The 20,618-nt window shown below is 39.8% G+C and overlaps 2 protein-coding genes across 3 annotated transcripts; one reads left to right on the top strand and one right to left on the bottom strand.

The window, feature by feature from the left end:
- Positions 1-1,018, top strand: LOC122666792 (RING-H2 finger protein ATL70-like). Its single transcript, XM_043862862.1, has one exon. It carries the CDS (start codon positions 133-135, stop codon positions 628-630), a length of 498 nt encoding a protein of 165 aa, XP_043718797.1. The 5' UTR covers positions 1-132; the 3' UTR covers positions 631-1,018.
- Positions 488-10,814, bottom strand: LOC122666791 (probable receptor-like protein kinase At1g49730). 2 transcript variants are annotated; one of them, XM_043862861.1, is made up of 8 exons: positions 10,618-10,814; positions 3,896-4,151; positions 3,413-3,465; positions 3,268-3,335; positions 2,975-3,064; positions 2,791-2,860; positions 2,420-2,703; positions 488-622 (listed from the first exon to the last, which is right to left on the bottom strand). In XM_043862861.1, the coding sequence occupies exons 1-8, from the start codon at positions 10,679-10,681 to the stop codon at positions 614-616; spliced, it is 894 nt and encodes a 297-aa protein (XP_043718796.1). In that variant the 5' UTR covers positions 10,682-10,814; the 3' UTR covers positions 488-613. The 2 variants fall into 2 exon arrangements, with proteins under 2 accessions (XP_043718796.1, XP_043718795.1); XM_043862860.1 differs by lacking the exon at positions 488-622 and having other exon boundaries at positions 2,299-2,703; positions 10,618-10,813.
- Between the last annotated feature and the right edge of the window lie 9,804 nt (positions 10,815-20,618).

Here is a 20,618-nt window from a genome sequence, read left to right on the forward strand (position 1 = left end):
CCCCCCAAAAAAATAAAATTTGAGAAGAAACTTCAACAAGGCCATAGCTGACCAGAGCTCATCAATCTTCTCATTCAATCCTCAATATTAACACCAGCACAAACTCATCCCCTTCTGATCTCATTCCAGGAAATGAACAACAGCACGACACACACTGGTGGGGTGCTCAACTCATCAAATATTGGAGGTTTCGGCTATGGAATTGGTGTGTCCATAGGTATCCTCCTCCTTATCACCACCATCACTGTCACCTCCTACTTCTGCACCCGAAATCAGCTCTCTGCAGCCCAGCCTCGAGGCCACACAGAGCCTTCTGATCAACATTCCATTGCTGTTGAAGAAGGCCTTGATGAGGCCACCCTCAGTAGCTTCCCAAAGATCCTATACTCCCAAGCCAGGCTCTCCAAAAAGGACACCACTGCTTCCTGCTGCTCCATCTGCCTCGCAGATTACAAGGGAACTGATATGATCCGGCTGCTATCAGATTGTGGGCACATCTTCCATGTAAATTGTGTTGACCCGTGGTTAAGGCTGCACCCTACCTGTCCTGTATGTCGAAATTCCCCAGTCCCAACTCCGCTCTCCACTCCTCTTGCAGAGGTCGTTCCGTTGTCTACTCAGCCTGGATGAGAGTAAGATTTCAAAGCCAAAAGCTCCTCTGCTCAAAGGCCCCAAACTGGACATTGTTAAATTTCTACCACTGCATCAAGAGCTCTCTCACCTTCTGGTTGAGCTGGCTCTAATCTGTAATGATACTTTTCTCTCTTCTTATTTTTTAACATTCGTATTTGGCATCTGTTTTGTTTATGGTACCAACATACTTAGCAGCAATCAATGTAAACATACACAAACCATGAGATAATGAATACAGAAGCAACAGTTCTGGCAGAGATTCAGATAACCACTTACATGCACAGGCAACTTATTAACAGCTTGAGATCACTCTTGTAAGTGGTAATTTCAGTTTTGAGAGGAATCAAATAAATCAAATTAATTAGAACCAAGAGGAATGTTAAGATGCACCCTGAGTCGATCTATAGGATCCAGGTCCCATCTCCACTGACCAAAAACAACAAAATGGTCATGGGGGAGGAAAAGGATTAAAACTCCCCAAACCTCCAAAAAGATTAATTCAAATTTCTTCCAATCTGTCGCTTAGAAAGACCCAACTTAGTGGAGGAGGGAATCTATAAATGTTTCAAAGAAATTCCTAAAATAGCCAATAGGCGTTAAACAGTTTCTTCACAATTGTAGCTGATCCACATTTCTGACATACATAGTATGTAACATGGTAAGCATGGAACAGATCAGAAGCTTGCAGGACTGATTGTGAATTTAGAATATGCAGCCAACAGGAAGTTATAAAACATATAGATCCAGTTGGAGTCACTAAGGCAGTGTATGGTATGCATTCTTGGAATAGATACTGGGTCTAGAACGCATTCTGAAATCCGATTCTTCCCTATTTTTTCACTTCAGAATACGTGCTAGACCCAAAAATTATTCCAAAAATGCATACCAAATATTTCCGCAAACAAGAGAACTTACACTTGTGAACTCACTGGAACAAAGCATAGCATGCCCAATTAGAAATTACACTGCATCCTTGCCTCTTCATGGTGTAAAATTTAGAATTTGATTTTTACAATGCTTCATTGATTAAGCTCCAGTATCCATCTTTCCTTTTCATACCCGTCTATTAGTACAACTATTTTCTCCCCCCCCCCTTTGAAAAATTCAAATTATCGGACCTACTGTCAGGATGTTTCTTGGATGTCCTGAACCGTCCCAGGCACGTCCTGTTGAAAAGTCAATTAAAGAGGGCCACTCCAAAATGGAGGTTTGGGACAGTCTCACTTGCTGTCAGGCACCATGGACGGTCCTGGATGCTGTCCGGGAAATCTCTTTCAAACACTGTTTAGGACACTTGCAATTTAAAAAGAAGAGGCATGGATGTTTTTGGTGTTAAAGTCCTGAAGGTAATGCAAGTAGCAGTATTATGACAAGGCCAATAACATCAATGAGATCTGTTGTGTCAAACCATTTCCAGTCTCTGACTTCAAAGACATCCTTCCCCAGGGGGGTGGGGTGAGGAGGCTCACTTCAGGGGTTGCACAATTTTGTAGCTGTTCTTATTGCTGTTCTGCTGTAGTGCAGTTCTGAGCACTTTGCTGTGTCAGTGCTATTGAGGTCAACATTGTATGGTTATTATGTTTTTCTCTGCGTATCTCACCCAACATCTGCTTTTAATAAACTGTTTTATCCTTCCCAAAGAGTATCCACCCAGGCAGATTAATATTTCAAATCAGAAAGCCTTGAATTGTATTCTCTTTTCATAATTTCTTTCAAATGTACATGATATGAATGAGAAAGCAAAATTCTACATGGACAGCAAGGCAAGCATAACTTAGGGTTCTACCTTTCTTTGGAGATACCAAAGTATCTGTTGCACAGAAAATTTTGGGTTGCCATCCGTTTTGGTACACAATCTTGCTACAGTTAGAAGAGTTCTAAGCTCTATAGAATCATAAGTATGTCCAAGGTCTGGGTCTACCATCTTATGCATGGATCTGAGAAAGTTAGAATCCTGGACCCACTGGACTATGTCAGTACCATCCTCCTCTGACGGTTGGCCAGTTATTAGCTCCAGAATTAGCACCCCAAGCTGGAAGATTATGTTTCTGCTTTCTTGATCCATGCACTCTGAAAGGAGGGAAAGAAAAGAATAAAGAAGGGTAATCAAAGGGGGGAGGGGGGAGAGAGCTGCAAAGAAATAGAAAAACAACTAACCTCTGGAACATAACGGATGTGACTTGCCCATGTGATTTCCACAAGAGCCAAGAAGGCCAACATCAGAGAGCTGCAAAGAAAAAGAGCCAATAACTCTTTCTGGTATTCATCAGCACCAGGATATGAAAAGATCAACCTTTCACAAAGCAGAAACCATGTGCGACATGTGCAAAATAATTCTTACCTTGGCATTGAAATTGTCGTCCAACAAAACGTTACTTGAACTGATGGACACATGATAAATAGGTGGGTTACAGAAGAAATACAAGTATTCCTGCACAATTCATGTCAGAAAGATCATAATTAACTATTTACCAATATATATATGCACTGAGATGTTCATGCATGTGATGTATCCATAATTGTCATGGAATCTAGGTGACCCAAGGCATTGGAGGGGGCCCGGGCAGAAGGCGACCAGGGTGCCTGAACGCCTAGGGCAACCCCCCCCCTACCTTGAGGGTTTAGATAACCTACCAATGCAGCTGCAACTCCAGTGGCTATCTGCAGCCTTGTCTTCCAGTTCAAGGGAGTCTTAAGAGGGTCTGCTCAAAAGAGACTCCACATTATTTTATAACAAAATCACAAGTTGCAATACAAGACAAGATTTCTGAGGGTGTACCAGCAAGATGTTCCTTCAGGCTACCCTTTTCAGTGTATTCGAACACAAGAAATCTGAAAGAAAAGCATAGAATCCAGAAAGAAAAATATTTATGTTCTACAGTAGGATACAATTGATATTATTTACAGAAAAGACGTGGTAAAATATCTATTTTGGTTACTTAATGGAAACATGATCTCATTTTCAGGAATTTTGATAAAGAGCATGCAAAGCTTAAACCTTTTTCTCCTGGATTTTTTAACATTAGAACTTCAGGACATTTAAACACAAAAGAATATACACGTAGAAAATAGTAATAACCCAGCGTTCCAATAAAGTTTACTGGAGAGAACTATAGAAATAATTTTCTGGACGGATATCCACTTTTCTTCGTCATTACAAACTTAAGTTTTTGGTACTTTTACTAAAATCTTTGAGAATGCTGCAAGAGTTTCAAAATGTACTGGAAACTTTCATAGCAGAGGATCTTGTTTGGATATCAACCTCTCACGTCCTGTGGAAAACCCTCTGAGTCCAACAAGGTGGCAATGATGCAAGTGCCCCAAGAGTTGCACCTCCTTATAAAAGGCATCCTTTCCTTGAGGAAAAGTTTTCACTTCTTTTACCATGGCCATGAGGCCATCTTGAAACTTTGCTCTATAAACTGGACCACTAGAAAGTCTAGCAACGATTCTGCTGAATCCAGCTGTAGCCCTCTTTATATTCTTGTTTGAGAAGTGCCTGAGAAAGGATAATTGGCCTGCAAGAGACAGATGGCATCTAAGTTAAGAATCGTTTGGACATCATCTGTGTATGTATGCATTTGTATATGCATGTATGTGTAAGAGCTGGATACAAATAGAGGGAATCAGTATCCTGAATAAAAGAGCCAGATGGAATGAAATAGAAGAGTTCGATCATTTCTATTAAGTATTCTTTTAATGTTCTCAAAGTTAAAAATGCCAGAAGTATAACCAAAATTACAAGATAAATGATATTCCACTAACAAGATAGGAGAAATCCCGTACCTTATTTCTCTTTTATTAGATACAAGTGTAAGGAAAAGAACAAGAACATGAGCCAGTTTTGTAATGATTCTGCTGTAATGATAGGGACAATACATTAAGGCATGGAAAAGGAAAGTGTTAAAGTCTACCAAGTGGTGTTGTAGGGGGTACATGACCATATGTACCGTGGGGGTACATATGTGACATGTACACTTATTTATACAGCTTGTGTCAGTTTTGGTTTCCTTTTATTAGTAGTTTAGTTAAGGTAAGTTGGTTACCTTCTTTATAGGTCAGTCTCCTAATTGGAGTCTGTTGTTAGTTTCCTATTCTAGGATGTAATTCTTTTTATATATATTGCTAAGAGGTGAGCCTTGAAACCTCACCCAATTTTGCCTTTCTCTCCTCTCTCATACAACTTGCTCTTCTCTCTCACAGGTCTCTCTTCTTTTCTACCTCTTCTTCTTCTTCTCCTCTGATCCCGGGTTTTCTAACATGGTATCAGAGCTGTTGTAACCAGTACCTGATTATCTCCCTAATAGCCGGTTTGAGAGTCGTTTAGGTTTTTTGGTTTGAAGAAAGAAACCCTAGTTCATAGAAGAAGAAGAAGAACTAGGGTTTCGGGTACTGAGTTGCTGATTTGCTACATTCGATTAACTAAGACAACTGCTACTGGTGTCTTGTTTCGTAACTATTGCTGATCGAAGGAACTGTTGCAATGTTTGAGAGCTCTCGATCGTCTGCTGCCTATGTTTGAGAGTCATGGTCCGCTGGATTCTCTTTGTTCTCCATATTGGTTACCGATTGCAGATTTATGGTCTTGCTGCCTCTGATTTGCTTCCTGATTTTGTTGATGTTGAATCAATTTATTAAAGGCTTTTTGTTGGGTCTGAGAAGAAGACCTGCTGCTCCATCATGCTTGCTGGTTTATTTAATTGACTCTCGTTTTCTAGCGGAGGCTACAGAACCACCATCATCTGCTTGATGGTATTTGCGTTTGCTGTTGCTGAAAATCCTACAGCTTGGGGATTCATATGCTATCGCTTTCCCTTTTTCCGAATTTGGTTTCCGGCTGGTTCACGCTTGAGGGTATTGCTGCTGCAGCTCTGGTGTTCTGGCATTCAAGAGGTTTTCTTTACTGCCTATATTGTTGATCGTTGCTGATTGGGTTTCTTCGCCACAAATTTGTTCTCTAACTGGTGCTACTGATGACTGCTATGATATGACCTGATGAAGTTTTCTACAAGGTTCTACACTGATGTTCATGGTGCTTCCCCAACGTGCATGTTTTTCAAGATTGAAGATCATGGGATGTCCTTGTTGTTGCAAGCAGGAGGTTTTCTTTGATATACTCCAGCTTGAGGGGGAGTGTTAAAGTCTACCAAGTGATGTTGTAAGGGGTACATGACCATATGTACTGTGGGGGTACATATGTGACATGTACACTTATTTATACAGCTTGTGTCAGTTTTGGTTTTCTTTTATTAGTAGTTTAGTTAAGGTAAGTTGGTTACCTTCTTTATAGGTCAGTCTCCTAATTGGAGTCTGTTGTTAGTTTCCTATTCTAGGAATTTTTTTTTATATATATTGCTAAGAGTTGAGCCTTGAAACCTCACCCGATTTTGCCTTTCTCTCCTCTCTCACACAACTTGCTCTTCTCTCTCACAGGTCTCTCTTCTATTCTACCTCTTCTTTTTCTTCTCCACTGATCCAGGGTTTTCTAACATGAAAGAAATGAAAGAAATGAAAGAAATGAAAGAAATGAAAGAAAATAGTTGTTAAAAAAAAAGAAATGAAAGAAAATAGTTGTCAAAAAAAAAAAAAATGAAAGAAAAGAGTTGTTTCAAGTTATTTCCTGAGTAGGAAGGATCTTCTAATACCAACTTCCATGAGTTTTTAGATGCCATAGTTGAAGATGCACTGAGGTTGTAATACAAAGGGCGTACCCAGTGCACGAGGCTCCCGCAAATGCGGGGTCTGGGAAGGGTCATAATGTACGCAGCCTTACCCCTGCTTTCGCAAAGAAGCTGTTTCCAGACTCGAACCCGTGACCACTTGGCCACAATGGAGCAGCCTTACCATTGCAATGAGGTTGTAATACAACATAGAATATCGGTTTTAAACTAGAATGATCATTGAAATGACATGGATCAAAAAGAGTGGAAACTGGATCATACTTCCCTGCACCAAATACAAAAATTAACTTAATCCCCCAGCTGATGAGGTTTACTAGGCTGAGAAAGTCAACACAAGGAAACCTAATAGAGAAAAAAAAAAACAAAATCACGTTAAAAGAGAACTAATAGTACATGACAGAAACTTGGACAGCAAAGAACTCTCAGTCCCTACTACCGATGGGGCTGAAACTTGGACTGAATGAAGGTCCTAATGGGTCGGTTAAGTGTCAAGATCAACCAACAGTTGGATTAGAAGAAACAAGCACCAACAGAAAATAGAAACAGATGAAAACACGGAGTCAGTAAGTCAAAGAATAATTGATAACTTTCAATCCACTAATAAGATGCCCACCAAATTCTAATCAATTGTAGTTAAGTTAGAAAGGAAGATTATATCAGAAATTGAGGTCTATCTAATGGTTAGATAGAGAGATACATTAAGCCAAAGTTACTGATATCAATGAAGTTCAACCAGAAAACGTATGAAGGATTAAAACTAACAATAGCAGCAAAAACAGTAACTGTAGGAAAACGAGAACCTAAAATGATGCAGAAAATAATGGAAATCGCAAACAACAATTACACAATGACCACAAGGATTTTCATGGTTCGGAAAGATTTCCTATGTCCACGGTGAGATGAGATTTGCTTCACTAACAATGGAGAATAGGTTATAGCAGCTAGTCCTCACACCTCTCTCAGATTACAGAGAAAACCATCTACCCTACATAAGCACATATTACTGAAATACCCATCTAGCAGTACCAGGCTTCGAGGATTAGGGCCTACGGCCTCTTAAAAGCACTTCGGAATCAACCTACAAATGCAAGCGATGGAATACAAGACATCGTACCGCCAATAAGTAACCAAGAGGAATATGATAGGTATAATAAAGAATAAAGAAAGATGGAAGTTACCTATTGATGGCCACAGTAGGAGAGAGAGAAGTTGCTGGAAAAATCAATAAAACAGTAAAAAGAAGGAAGAGAAAGACAGAAGATAGAAGAAGGGTAGGGGAAAAGAAGGATATAGCTTGGTTTCACAACCAAAACCTAGGTAAGGCTTCACCACCTACCAGTCCAAGTTTTCATCACCTTGGTTGCACTTGATTCACTAAAAGCCCATACTCCATTGAAGAGACCCAATAGGTTGACTGTCCAAAAACGTGGAAGGGGTCTCCCTTCTCTTCTATTTCTTAATTTGAGTAGATGTAGTACAAAAAATAGAAAGCCTTGGCTACCAAGTAGCCAACAGTCAAAAATAGAAATTTCCTAGGACATCAAGTTACTAAAACAAAAAAGGAAAGTAATATTGTAATAACACCAAAATAGAAACTACTTACTATGTTGTTAATGACTTCACAAGAAAACCTATTATAAAAAACAGAAACTAATTAGTAGCAAATCTAACATAATACTCCAGCAAGCATCTCCTCTCCACTCAAGTCACATGGGTTCCACACTCTTAATCCAATCTACTACATGACAGGCCATATTATGGTCAGAATATGAGCCTCAAGTGATACAAATATCCTATGTTTCTCAAAGGCAATTAATTAATCTGAGGAAACTGGATCATACTTCCCTGCACCAGATAAAACATCAATTTAATCCTATGCCCAGCATATGAACTGAGAAAGCTAAAAGAAGTCAGAGAAAGAGACAAATATCCTATGTTTCTCAAAGACAACTATCAATCTGACAAACTGTTACATCACATACATATACAAATTGGAGGATCATAACAGAGACCTACCTCTCAATACCTTACACACGGCAGGCACCTATCTTTCGGTGGTCAAAGCATTCTATCCAAACACAAGATTTTATAAATTAATACTTCAGTATAAGCAATACCTGAAATCCCATAGGCCTTTGTCAGGAATGCTCAAAGTATCTTTCCTACCTTCTTGATGATACAAAGGAATGTCACAAACTGCATACTACTTGGTCCACATATAATAGATATCTTTTGCAGGTCCCACTCCCTTGGATGCATACTCCATCAGTATTAGAGGCAGAGTAGGCATCTTTCCATCCTTCCAACTAGAAAATTCTTCAAAAATAGGCACTATTGGACTCTTCACACAGAACTTACGGTGATATGAATTGTACAATAAGATATTAGCCTATTTAGGATCCATCTGCTTCTGTGTTTTTCAGTGGCAGTTTCCACTTCCAGCCTCTCACTCAAATCCACAATTTTGCTAAAATATTCCTGTCTTCCTTTATTTGGAGAATTGAATCCATTATATATCAATTTTTTTCAGGTCTAATGGATCCAAATGTTCATGTTTATCTTTTCCTTTTTCTTTAAGTAGGACAGTAAGTCCTCTACAACTTACAGAGAGTGAAAGAGAAGGGAAGGAGAGGGGGGAGGGGGAGAAAGAGGACAATGGAGATGCACAATGGAAGTTGAGGACCAGGAAAAGGTCCAATGGCAATTAAAAGAGCAAAAGACCCAAAGGGCAAAGGCAGAATTTTGACCGAAATCTGACAAATCCATGAGCATGCTTTGACCTGCCAATTTGTTAGGGGTGGAAACAACATTCTGTTTCAGACATCAGCACCTTATGAATTCGTATGCACCATACAAGAGTGAAAGTGAAGGATCAACGAGCACAAAAAAAGAAAAACAAGCATACACACACAAGACAATAGATTTACATGGTTTGGAGATACCGTCTACATCCACGGAGTAATTCAATCTTCCACTAAGAACAAGAGAAGGAAAACAGTACTCTCTCTCTCTCTCTCTCTACACGCTTAACTTCTTTCTTTTTTCTCCCTTCTCCACTCTCTATTCTCTACACTCCTTTCTACCTTGTTGGTTTCTCTCTCCTTAACCTACTACACACTTCTTCCAAAGTGTCTCTAGGAAAACTCCACCTTGCTTAATCACTTCAACCACCAATCACCTCCACTCTCTTAGAAAACTCAACCGTATTGAAAACTCCACTCTTCCCCTCACTTGGAAGACTCAACTTCTCTTGAAAGCTTCAACCACTTGAAGACTCTTCACCTTCCATTCTAATGGACAACCCAACTAGATCATTGACCCAACCCCATCAACCGGCCTGCATAAAAGCCACCAAACCCAACACAATTCTCTTAGTACTACGAAAAAATAAATAAAAATAAAAAGATACTGAAAATTTACCACCTCTCCGAGTTCTATACCAATCATCCTTATATACAGTGTCTATCTGTAAACACTATGAAGAGTCAACTAAAAGTGGGAGGAAAGGTTGCACTCCCTCCTCCCATGAAAAATATTGCTTCTTACTCCAAGCTAATTTCTTTTTCTGCTGAAACAGTCGAAATTGAAATAAACTGCATTTTACGTTCCATTGTTAGAAGTTGAATAAAAAATTTTATTTCTGGACCCGAACAAAGTGTGGTCTCAACAATTGAGAGAAAATTATCAAGGAGAGTTCTTTATAATAGTGCTCATGCTGAAATTTCTTGATGTCCTTCAAATGCGAAGTATAAGTAAGCAACCAAGTGAGAACGTAAGCACGAAATCTAACGTCCTTCCCCACGACAATAACATCACAGTGTTTCCAATGAAAACTTGCTAGTAAACCTTTATACAGTCCACAGTCAGCGTTGGATGTAAAAAATTTTCCATTCGTCGCTCTGAACAAAGAATTTTGACTTTCATCCAGAGACAGATATCGGAGAAAAGTTTATACGTAAGAAGAACTCGAAACCAAATTCCTCGGTGCCCTTCAAACGTAAAGCACAATTAGGCAAAAAAATGAGTAGACAAGCATGAAACTCAATTATCAAGCCATTAAAAGAACTTCAAAGCATTTTCTCTGAAATCCAGTGGAAAACAGAAGTAAAGCTCGAAAATACTTCATGGTGTCTGTTTAAGTTCAATTATGTGTCAATCCTTCAAAGTGAACCGCATAACAGCCATTGATTAAGAAAGAAAGCAAGAAACTTTCCTCCTCTCACCTTCTGTAGACCTTCTAAAGTAGAGTAGGAGATCAAAGTACGACAAGGAGAAAACAGAAAGTGAGAAAAGAACTTCACACCTGAGCGAGCTCGGTGACGCCATGGGAGCAGAGAAACCCTAAGTTTAACGACAAACCCCCGCATTTTCGCAAAATTACAGAGGTATGATTGGGAACTATTGAGTTCAGACTCAGAGAGAGCGAGCTTCCCTTGCAAGTCGCCATAGCTTCGTTTTAAGCCCAACTGTAAAACTAAACTTTACATTCGGTCGGTAAAAGCAACAGAATACGATAAAAAGGGGAAACGCTTGTCCATATTTGAAGTTTACACTGGGAGGGCCACAGCCGACAGGTATCCAAGCTTTTAAAATCCGTATAATTGATTAATGAGCAAGGTTTTGGAAAACCGGAATCATCCGTGAGAATCGGAGAAGAATCGGTGAGAATCATCTGGATCGGTCATGACCGATTCCGACCTGAATTGGGCGATACATTGATCTGATTTCCGATTCTTTAAACCTTGGTAACAAGGACCGGAATCACCAGAAATTGGTCAGGTTTGGGCACCAAGTGCAATCTACTAACTACAATCTTGTCCCTAAAACAATAGATAATAGTCCATGCAAGATTTCCATGTGATCGAGATCAATATACAATATGTACACTCACACTTGTATCCTGAAATCAACATTCTTGAGTTCATATAGTGTAACGATCATATGAGCAAAATGCCCACTTCAGCCCCTAGCTATGAGTGATTTTAGGTTAAGACCCATGGACAACTAAAGCCTGTTAATGTCATGCAAACTAATTAGATTTAGTTATTAAATTGGATTTGATGGACAAATCAATTCTAATAGAATTTATTTTTTTTGGGGGGGGGGGGGGTGTTAGAAATCAATTCTAATAGATCCTGCATATAGAAAACATCTCTCTCTCCACTCCCTACTCTCCTATCTAGGGGTGCAAGTTTGGCTCTATCGGTTCGAATCCGTCTTGAGCCTGACCCTGAGGGCGGGTCAAGACTGAAAATTTCTGGCCCTAAGTCAAGGTTGGGTTAGGCTAGGGTTGAGGTCTCGGGGTGAGCCCGACCATGTTTTAAGTTATACTATAAAATATATATTGATATATATGATAAATTTTAAATGTCACACATATTTTGTTTTATAATACATTATATATGAAGATAGTAAATGATATAATACTTTATTATATCTATTATTTTATGTAAAATTGGGATAATTTTCTCCCCAACCCAGCCCAATTATGTCCATTCCATGCATCTCCTCCTTCCCCCGCTTCATGATTAGGGCCAATCAGGGTCAGCCCGACCCGACCCTGAGGGTGGGCCTGGGTTGAATTTTTCAGGCTCTGAGTTAGGGTCAAGTTGGGTCTGTGCCCAGCTAAGGGGACTTAGGATTGGACTGAGATTTTAAAAGGCCCGACCCAACCCGACCCTGTTCCGGCCTTAATCCTATCCCTCTCTCTAGAACATTCCCATCCATCCCATCCAACCAAATGTAATCAGGGTGGGATATGCTATCGTGATCCTCCTTTCCTTTCCTTTCAATGTAATTCCACCCTCCACACTGAAAATACTGCCCTAACTAGCTATTCCTCTCAATCAAAAGACAAAAAAAAACAAAAACTATCCCACCCCATACTCCCTATCAAACAAACACAACCATATGTCCCCAAGAAACTTCACCCCGCAACAACATTAAGACTTCCAACCGTAAATCAAGGTATGGGTATCGTATCACCTATAAATTAAAATCCTCTGCAGTATGGGCATTTAGCGGTGCACTGCAGTGTAATCCTGAGAATTCGACATGTAGAAGAAACTTCATCCAACGGTGCAAGCTCGATGCAAGGCAGTTTTTTGTTCTTTTCTTTCTTCTCAAGCTTAGCACCGTTGGATGTCGCATATTCCACGTGTCGAACTCTCAGGCCCACACTGCAATCACTACCAGATTAGGACACTGCAAAGGATTTTTCTCCTATCACCTATACGTATTGGTATTACTAGTACGTTAAACCAATATGGATCTGATAGTTTTGGCCAAAAAGTGATGCATTTTTTTTAATGTACTCCCAAAACAGACCTATACGGGCCGATCCATATCATATTGAAATCAAGATCGACACTGACAAATACAATCAATGATACCTAATTGATATTGATACAGATACTTGTAACCCTGCTCCCATACTAGGGGTGTCAAAACCTAGCCTGAACTAGTAAAATTTATCAAAAAAACCAGACCAGATCGAACCGAATCGATCCTTATCGGATTGGTTTTGGACTTGAGAATGATGGGACCGACTGAAAACTGAACTGCACCGAATTGATCAATATCCAAACCGAAGACCGAACTGAATGAGACCGATAAAAAGTTAATTGAGTATGAGGTTAAGAATAGGTGAATTGATTATCCATTGATTTCAATATTAGTAAAAAATAATAGGGAGAGTTGTTATAGATCAAGTAGTATGAAGTTATGAATAAGAAAATTGAAAGGTAATAATGTTTCCGTTGGTCTCCTTGCTCACTATACATAATTAGTTTCAACTTTGAAATGAACGGATTTGATAGTGGGGTTCATTTTGAGATTTCATGATTTCAATATTATTTATCTTCCCCTTGCAATTCATTCGTCTTGTTATGATTACAACATGAACACATCGAATCAATTTCCCTATTCTTGATTGTTTACTTATTTGACTTGAAAAAATGATCTAAAACGTTTTCACCAAATCATTTGTAAATGTTACGGATGTAAGATTTCATTATGATTTAAATCCAAATATTTCGATTTGAACATAAATTTATTACCTGATAAAATAAACAAATTGTACAGAATTTTTTATTTTAACTTTTTGTGGCGATTTGATGAGGAAACAAACTGGACCTACGAAATAGATGACCAATGAAGAAAAGATTTTGACTTAAGTGATGAAAACAGTTTCATTCGACCTGTAACTACGAAGAAATCTACAGCAACAGAAACCCAAATACAGTCATACAGAATAGAAAAACATAGTCGAAAACAGAACCCCCACGAGCACAAACACCCGAAATCCTTCTACTCAACAGAGACGTCGATGTTTCCTCAACAGCAGGAATACCAAATGGATGATCAATTGGAGCAATTGATTGAGCCACCTTATTTTGAGGTATCCCTGACGGAACCACATGAGGCCTCGGAGGCAAAGCTGGCATAAGAGAGGGTGAAACAGGCAATAAAGAGGACGAAGGGGAAGGGGAAGGGGAAGGCGAAGGCGTAGATGGAGGAGGCGGAGGCAGAGGCAATGGCGGTAGCGATGGTGGAGTTGCTGAAGCACGGTGGACTGTAACAGAGATCTTTTGTCCAAGAACACAGTAGTTTGCGATGCTACAGATGAAGTAGTAGACGCCTACTTGGACCAAAGGAACGGTTGCCGGGCCTACCCAAAAGGACTGAAACGGGTTATCGGCGGTGCAACCCTCGTAATCTCGCCTTGATACTTGCAGTACGTTGTGGAAGTCCGATTGGAAGTCGAAAACTGCAGAAAGAAGAAGAAGAGAATTAGAAATGGGAGATATGAGAAGAGAACTCACGAAGGAATTAATTAGGTTGAGAGACAATGGTAGGAATACCAAGAGTGTCCCCAATTTGGAAAGATTGAGTGGAGGACCAGTTAGTATAGAAGTCTGTGTACGGTGGAATCGACCATATTGAATCTTCTACTCTGTGCTGCAACCCATCTGCCAATGGCAGCCACCAAGCAACTGCAATCACTAATATTACGAGCCTGCCACATTGTGAATGATACATCGTTGAAAGAAACTAGAGACTAGAGACTGAGAACGAGAAAGTGAGAGAGAGAGAGAGAGAGAGAGAGAGAGTTAAGGACTCAAGGGTCCCAAGAGAAGGGGTGGGGAAGATGAACAGACGTCTCTTCCTTTGGAGAGAACGACCGTTACTTTATTTAGCAATTGGCGAGATTTGGATTGTAAACCGGGTAACGCAGTTCCTTACGGGTAATATGAGAAGCCCCAGTGAGTAATGGCATCATATGCTGGGGAGAAGGAGGATAGAGACGGCTTCTGGTTGCCGTCTTCGGTGACTTCTCCAGCAAGCGAATGAGAGGCGATCGATGTGAATTTCGTTTGTCAATTTCAATCGCTCAATTCATTTTTGTCACGTGTCGTTCATCAGGCTATGCACTTGACGTGCATTTGAGACGATAAAAATCCCCAAAATTGATGTACATGCTCTTCAAAACCATAATCTATTCATGATTAGAATTTCAATTCAATCTAATGTAACATGGGTTATTTTAAAATGACCACTCTGCCCCTCATGATCAATGCCCATACACGTGCTATCATTGGCCTGTGACCCCTCTCCCGAATTAAAGACTCAAATTTGACATCTGATTAATACATGATAACTTATGGGGGCGGTTTTCATGTACGGTCATGTATAAGAAGAATCTTTTACATTGGATTTTAATAACTGTCAGATTGAATTGTTTTAATCTGAACCGTCCACGAATAAAGTAATGAGATATACATTTCCTATATGGTTACTCTTTCAAATACGTTTGTATATATCAACAATAAATAAAAAAAGGGAGCTAGAACGATTAGAGAAAAGAAAAAGGGAAAGTTGTTTCGTTCTCTACAACTCTTTATTTTTTAAATACTTTATTTTTGGCCTGCAACTCCTTTTCGTTCTCTGCAACTTTTCTTCAAACACCGGTTTCTTTCATCTCCATCTCAACTCTCAATCGACCACACGAAAGGTACTTGTAGCTCCACGATGCAATAGATCAATGAACTTTGGAAGCAGGGGATAGGGATTTATTACAAGCCAGGGAATCAAAATGGGGAAAGGATTATTACAAACTGATTTGAACAAATAAAAACCAAACAAAAATGGAAACTGAGACTTCAAGTGATGCTAGCAGAACCGCTTAAACAACAGCAAACTTCACGAACTGCTCCATTGCCTTCTTCACAAATGTTGCAGATACCTCCCAAATGGAATGACAAGAACCGGAAATGGAAGTGGAGAAGTGGGGGTATTTTGGATTCCAAAGACAAGAAATCAAATACAGAAATGGAAGAGAAAGTGGCTTGGTGGATTTGGGTTGGGATTTTAGAAGATAGGAAAGATGAAAGAATATTAGAAAATGAATGGGGAAATGGATCGGTGATTGATGTTGGTAGGGTAAAACAAAAATGGTAGAAGTGGGATTAATGGATGGTTTTGGTGATAGACTAATGGAAGGTGGGTTTCAGTTGAATGGAAGAAGAACAAGAAGAGATTCGTGGGGTTTAGTTCAAAAGGAAAAATAAGAGAGGATGAAAAGGAGGCAGCAGCATTGGTCAATGTCAGTGGCAGCGGCAACAAGCTTGGTTCTTCCCCGGCTCAGAAAGGGCCTGCGATGAACTATCTCAGACCAAACTCTCTCTCTCTTTTCCTTTCTCTTTTTTGTTTTCTCTCTCACTCTGTTTCTTTTCTCTCTCTTTTCCTTTCTCTTTTTGTTTTCTCTCTCACTCTGTTATTTTTTTTCTCTTCTTTTATCCGATTTTCCCTTTGTTGTTTTTTTTTTTTTGTGAATCCTCTCCACTCAATCCCTCTTTTCTCTCTCACCTCCACAATGACGGCCACCCCTCTTTTAAGATCAATAGGCAGTGGAAAATGGGAGGGGTTGGGGGGAGAGGCAAACCTCTCTGTGATTTATCCTTTCCCATTGATTCTCCCTCTTCCTGCCACAGGTTTCCTCGCTTCAACACAATCAACAGGGTCAGCATCGGCGACGAAAGCTATTCCCGGAGAGCACCAAACATTAGAAACAACAGCAACGGACATGGGGTTCGTCAATGTGGTGGGCATCGTCAAACCCTGGTGGTTCTTCTTCGTGTGTGGGTTCCGCTGCTTCAACCTTCCTCACCTTCTTAGCTTGCATCTTCCACGTATTTGAAAAAAGGAGTTGCAGAAGAAACAAAAGGAAGTTGTTTGAAGAGACAACATATTTGAAAAAATATTGCAGAGAACGAAACAAAGGAAGAAGGAAGTTGTTTCGGTTTTTCTTTTTTAATTATTGTATTTTTTAATCATTATTGATAAATACAAAAGTCTTTTACAAGTATTTGAAAATGTATTGAAATTAACCGTAACTGTATAGGAGTTATCTACACTTACTTTATTCTTGGAAGGTTCAGATTAAAACACTTTAATCTGATGGTTACTAAAAACCAGTGTAAAAGATTCCTCTTATACACGACCGTGCATGAAACTTTTTACCATAACTTATTTTTAATTTTTGTTTTTTGGTAGAATACTTGACACACACACCCCATGGAAGAGCATATTGCATCCACTTATCTTCTTGACACCCCACATAGCAAAAATACAGATGCAGGAATTGCACTCCACGTCCATTATGGGCATCCACTTATCATTGTGACACCCCACATGGCTAAAGTACAGATGTTATGGTATTTTACACATTTGGTGTGTTGTTGGGAATGGGTTTTCTGTCTGGGAGTGGCTAGTGGAAACATATAATATCAATAGGGACAAGATTTACACCTTTGATGGGAGTGGGATGGTTACTTCATCCCATCCTGTGTTTGGATACAGAAGCCACTTTCGGACAGAGTCTTTTTCCCTTTGTTTTAACATTGTTTTCATTCTTCACTTTCACCGAATGATGTTTTCCTCTCTAGCGTGCCAACCCCTCCAACACGCATCTAATGATTGGAGGCACTTGTGGGGTGCATGCCCAATTGCCTTCAACCGTTAGATGCACACTGAAGGGACTGATGCATTGAAGAAGATCTAACTCCTACAATATGACCCTCGTCAAATTCCACGGTGGCGAGAGCCTTGTGCATCTGGATGTACCCAATAAATGGTTGAAAGAATATCCGATTGAGCTGTCATTTCATGGAGCTATGTGTACAAGTGTGAGTCATGCAACCCAATATCCTTAAGATTCCATCACGTAAAGAGAGAATTCTTCCAACTTACCTATGCGGCATACAATGTGAGGCACTTCGTATCACGTGCATTATGCCAGACCTTAAAAATAAAATGGGAAAATACATGAAAAGTCACCTCTACCCCCTTATTTTGAGGAGGGAGAGATTGACACATGATAGTACTGACCTAAACAGCACTACCGGACATGAATTTTAGGGGAAAATACATCTATTGTTCATATTTTTTTGGGTAATCTGTTCTATCGTTCATACAGATATAACAAGTTCTAAGTGGTGCCCCCCTGAAAACTAGGGTTCTCTTCGTATATTGTAGATAGCGATTAGGTTTTTCCTAATCCACTGCTGATAGCTTCCTTCCACCTTAGGGCATGGTTCCTTCTCCTCTTCAGCCTTCCCACCATGCCCATCGACCTTGCCAACAACGAAGATGTCAACGATGCTGACGCCGACGACGATGGCAAACCTGCGTGGGGTTGGAGATCTTCACCTTCTATGGCCATTTCCTTTCCGCGCTGCTTCTTTCTCCCAGTCCCTCGCCCCTTGTGTATTTTGTTGTGGAAACTGTATGCGGATGTGGGGTTGTTGCCTTTGCCGAACTGTGATCTCACGCAACTCCATTATAAGTTCCTTGTGCAAAGGGCACAAACCAGGGAGAAACACCAGAACCATTCCACCTTGCTCCGCCTTCCCTTGTATTTGCACCCTTGCTGCACTGTTCCCACCTTGGCTACCACCGCCGATACCGTCAGCCATATCCCTACCCCCTTGAACCTCCCCGTTATGTGGGTTGTTGGGGTTTCTTGCCATTGCCGGCAAACAACCTTTGTTTTTGTGATCCAAATACTGGTTTTAGTTTTTTGGTTCTATGTGGACACCATTGAGGGGTTACCAGTTAATGAAGGTTTTTCTTTTCTCTTTTTTTTGTTTGTTTGCAGGTGATGCCGACTCTAGTGCTGTTGGCATTGTGGTTATCGTCGGCTCGAATGACTCAACGTCCGTTCAATCTTTACCAACCACTCTCTGTCGCTGGACGACGTTCCACTTGCCGATCCAGCAAATCCTTGCAGATCTGTTCGAAAGTAGGTTGTGGCAACAACTTTGGTGGTCTTCTTGCCATCAATCGAAGTTCCACTTGCCGATCCATTAGACCTTTGCCTATCCAACATGTCTGCTTGAAAGTAGGCTGTGGCAGTATATCGGTGTGCATAAGCAGTGTGTATTTGTTCATTTCGGCACATATGAGGACTCCTTTCTTGACATGTTAGTGCATGGGGCTAACTCTGTTTACAACTTGCAAGATAGTCTTTGATTATTGAGCACAATTAAGTTTCTTTTTGGGGCAATTACTATCACTACCCTACACTTAGCCTATATTTACTAAAACTACCCTAACTTAAACTTCTTTTCTGATACTACCCTGCTTTTAAACTTTTAAATATCCAGATTGCCCTTCCTTTTCACCTAGTAACCTGCTAATCTGTTTAACCTACCATTCATCTTCTACTTTTTACTAATTTTATCATTAAAATAGTAAAAAATGAAAGTACCCACCCGCTTCTTCTTTCTCCCGTTTTTTACTCCATTCAGTTTTTTATTGTTTTTTCTTCAATTTTTTTATTCAACATTTCATCCTCATCTTTCTTCTTCGAACAGATAATTGGTTCTAAGTATCGGTATTAGGCAATATGTACCGGTTTTGCTAGTCATTGATACCGTACCATATCGATAGCATACCGTATCGATAGCATGATACAGACAAGGGGTAAAATGGTCAAATAACTCATTTTAAAGAAGATTCAGGGGTAATTTTGCCCGATAGAGCCAATCCAGGTTGATACCATATCGATATCGTATTGGTTTTGCAGGTTATCGATACCCATTCTGATACCGTGCACTAGAACCAAGGAACAGATCGACTCTCTTCAAAAATAATAAAAACTAAATTGAATAAAAAGAGGAAGAAAGAGAAGTCGATCTGTTCCATGGTTTTAGTGCACGGTATCGAAACGGGTATCGGTAACTTGCAAAATTGATACGATACCGATACGGTATCGGCCTGGATCGACTGTACCAGGTTAAATTATCTCTGAATCTCCTTAAAAAATGAGTTTTCTGACCGTTTTACCCCTTGTCCGTACCGTGCTATTGGTACGGTATTGGTATCAGTGACTAGCAAAAAGGGTACATATTGCCCGATGCAGGCAATACGATACCGATACTTAGAACCATGATATGTTCGAAGAAGAACGATTAGGATGAAATGTTAGATAAAAAATTAATTAAATAGACAATTGAAGAGAAAAAAAAAACCGGTTGAAATAAAAAACGGGAGAGAGAAGAAGAGGGTGGGTACTTTCATTTTTTACTATTTTAATGACAAAAATAGTTAAAAGTAGACGATGATACTAGGTGAAAAGGAAGGGCAATCTGGATATTTAAAAACATGAGGGTAGAAGGAGATGTAAAAGTTTAAAAGTAGGGTAGTATCAGAAAAGAAGTTTAAGGTAAGATAGTTTTCATAAATATAGGCTAAGTGTAGGGTAGTGATAGTAATTGTCCCGTTCTTTTTTTAAAGGGCGAAAAAGCAAAAAAGTCGACCTTTTGGTCAAATGACAACTTTAGACATCTTCTACGACTAAAATCCCCAGAACACCAGCGTCAGAAGCTTTGCTCTATTGTTGTTGCACACATGTCACAAACGTGGTCACTACCTGCTAGGGCTGCAACAGGGTCGGGTTGGGCCGGGCTTTATAGAACCCTAGCCCAACCCTAAGTCCCCTTAGTTGGGCCCAGGCTTGACCCGACCCTGACTCAGGGCCAGAAAAATCCAACCCTGATCCGCCCTCAGGGTCGGGTCGGGCCGACCCTGATTGGCCCTGATCATGGGGAGGGGGAAAGAAATGCATCGGCTAGAATGGGCTGGGAAGAACATTATTAATTTTACATAAAATAATAATATAATAAATTATATTATAACACTTATTGTCTTCATATATAATATATTATATAAAGAAATGTGGGTGAAATTTAAAGTTTATAACGTATAAATTTTGTCAATATATATTTTACAGTATAACTTAAA

The sequence above is a fragment of the Telopea speciosissima genome, chromosome 7 (genome assembly GCF_018873765.1).
Source record: "Telopea speciosissima isolate NSW1024214 ecotype Mountain lineage chromosome 7, Tspe_v1, whole genome shotgun sequence".
Taxonomy (NCBI): Eukaryota; Viridiplantae; Streptophyta; class Magnoliopsida; order Proteales; family Proteaceae; genus Telopea; species Telopea speciosissima.

Coding starts and splice junctions, on each gene's coding strand:
- LOC122666792 (XM_043862862.1), top strand. CDS start 133: ATGAACAACAGCACGACACACACTGGTGGGGTGCTCAACTCATCAAAT.
- LOC122666791 (XM_043862860.1), bottom strand. CDS start 10,681: ATGCGGGGGTTTGTCGTTAAACTTAGGGTTTCTCTGCTCCCATGGCGT. Junction 4,152..10,617: donor GCGTCACCGAGCTCGCTCAG/GTGTGAAGTTCT, acceptor TGTCTCTTGCAG/GCCAATTATCCTTTCTCAGG. Junction 3,466..3,895: donor TTTTCCACAGGACGTGAGAG/GTTGATATCCAA, acceptor CTTTTCTTTCAG/ATTTCTTGTGTTCGAATACA.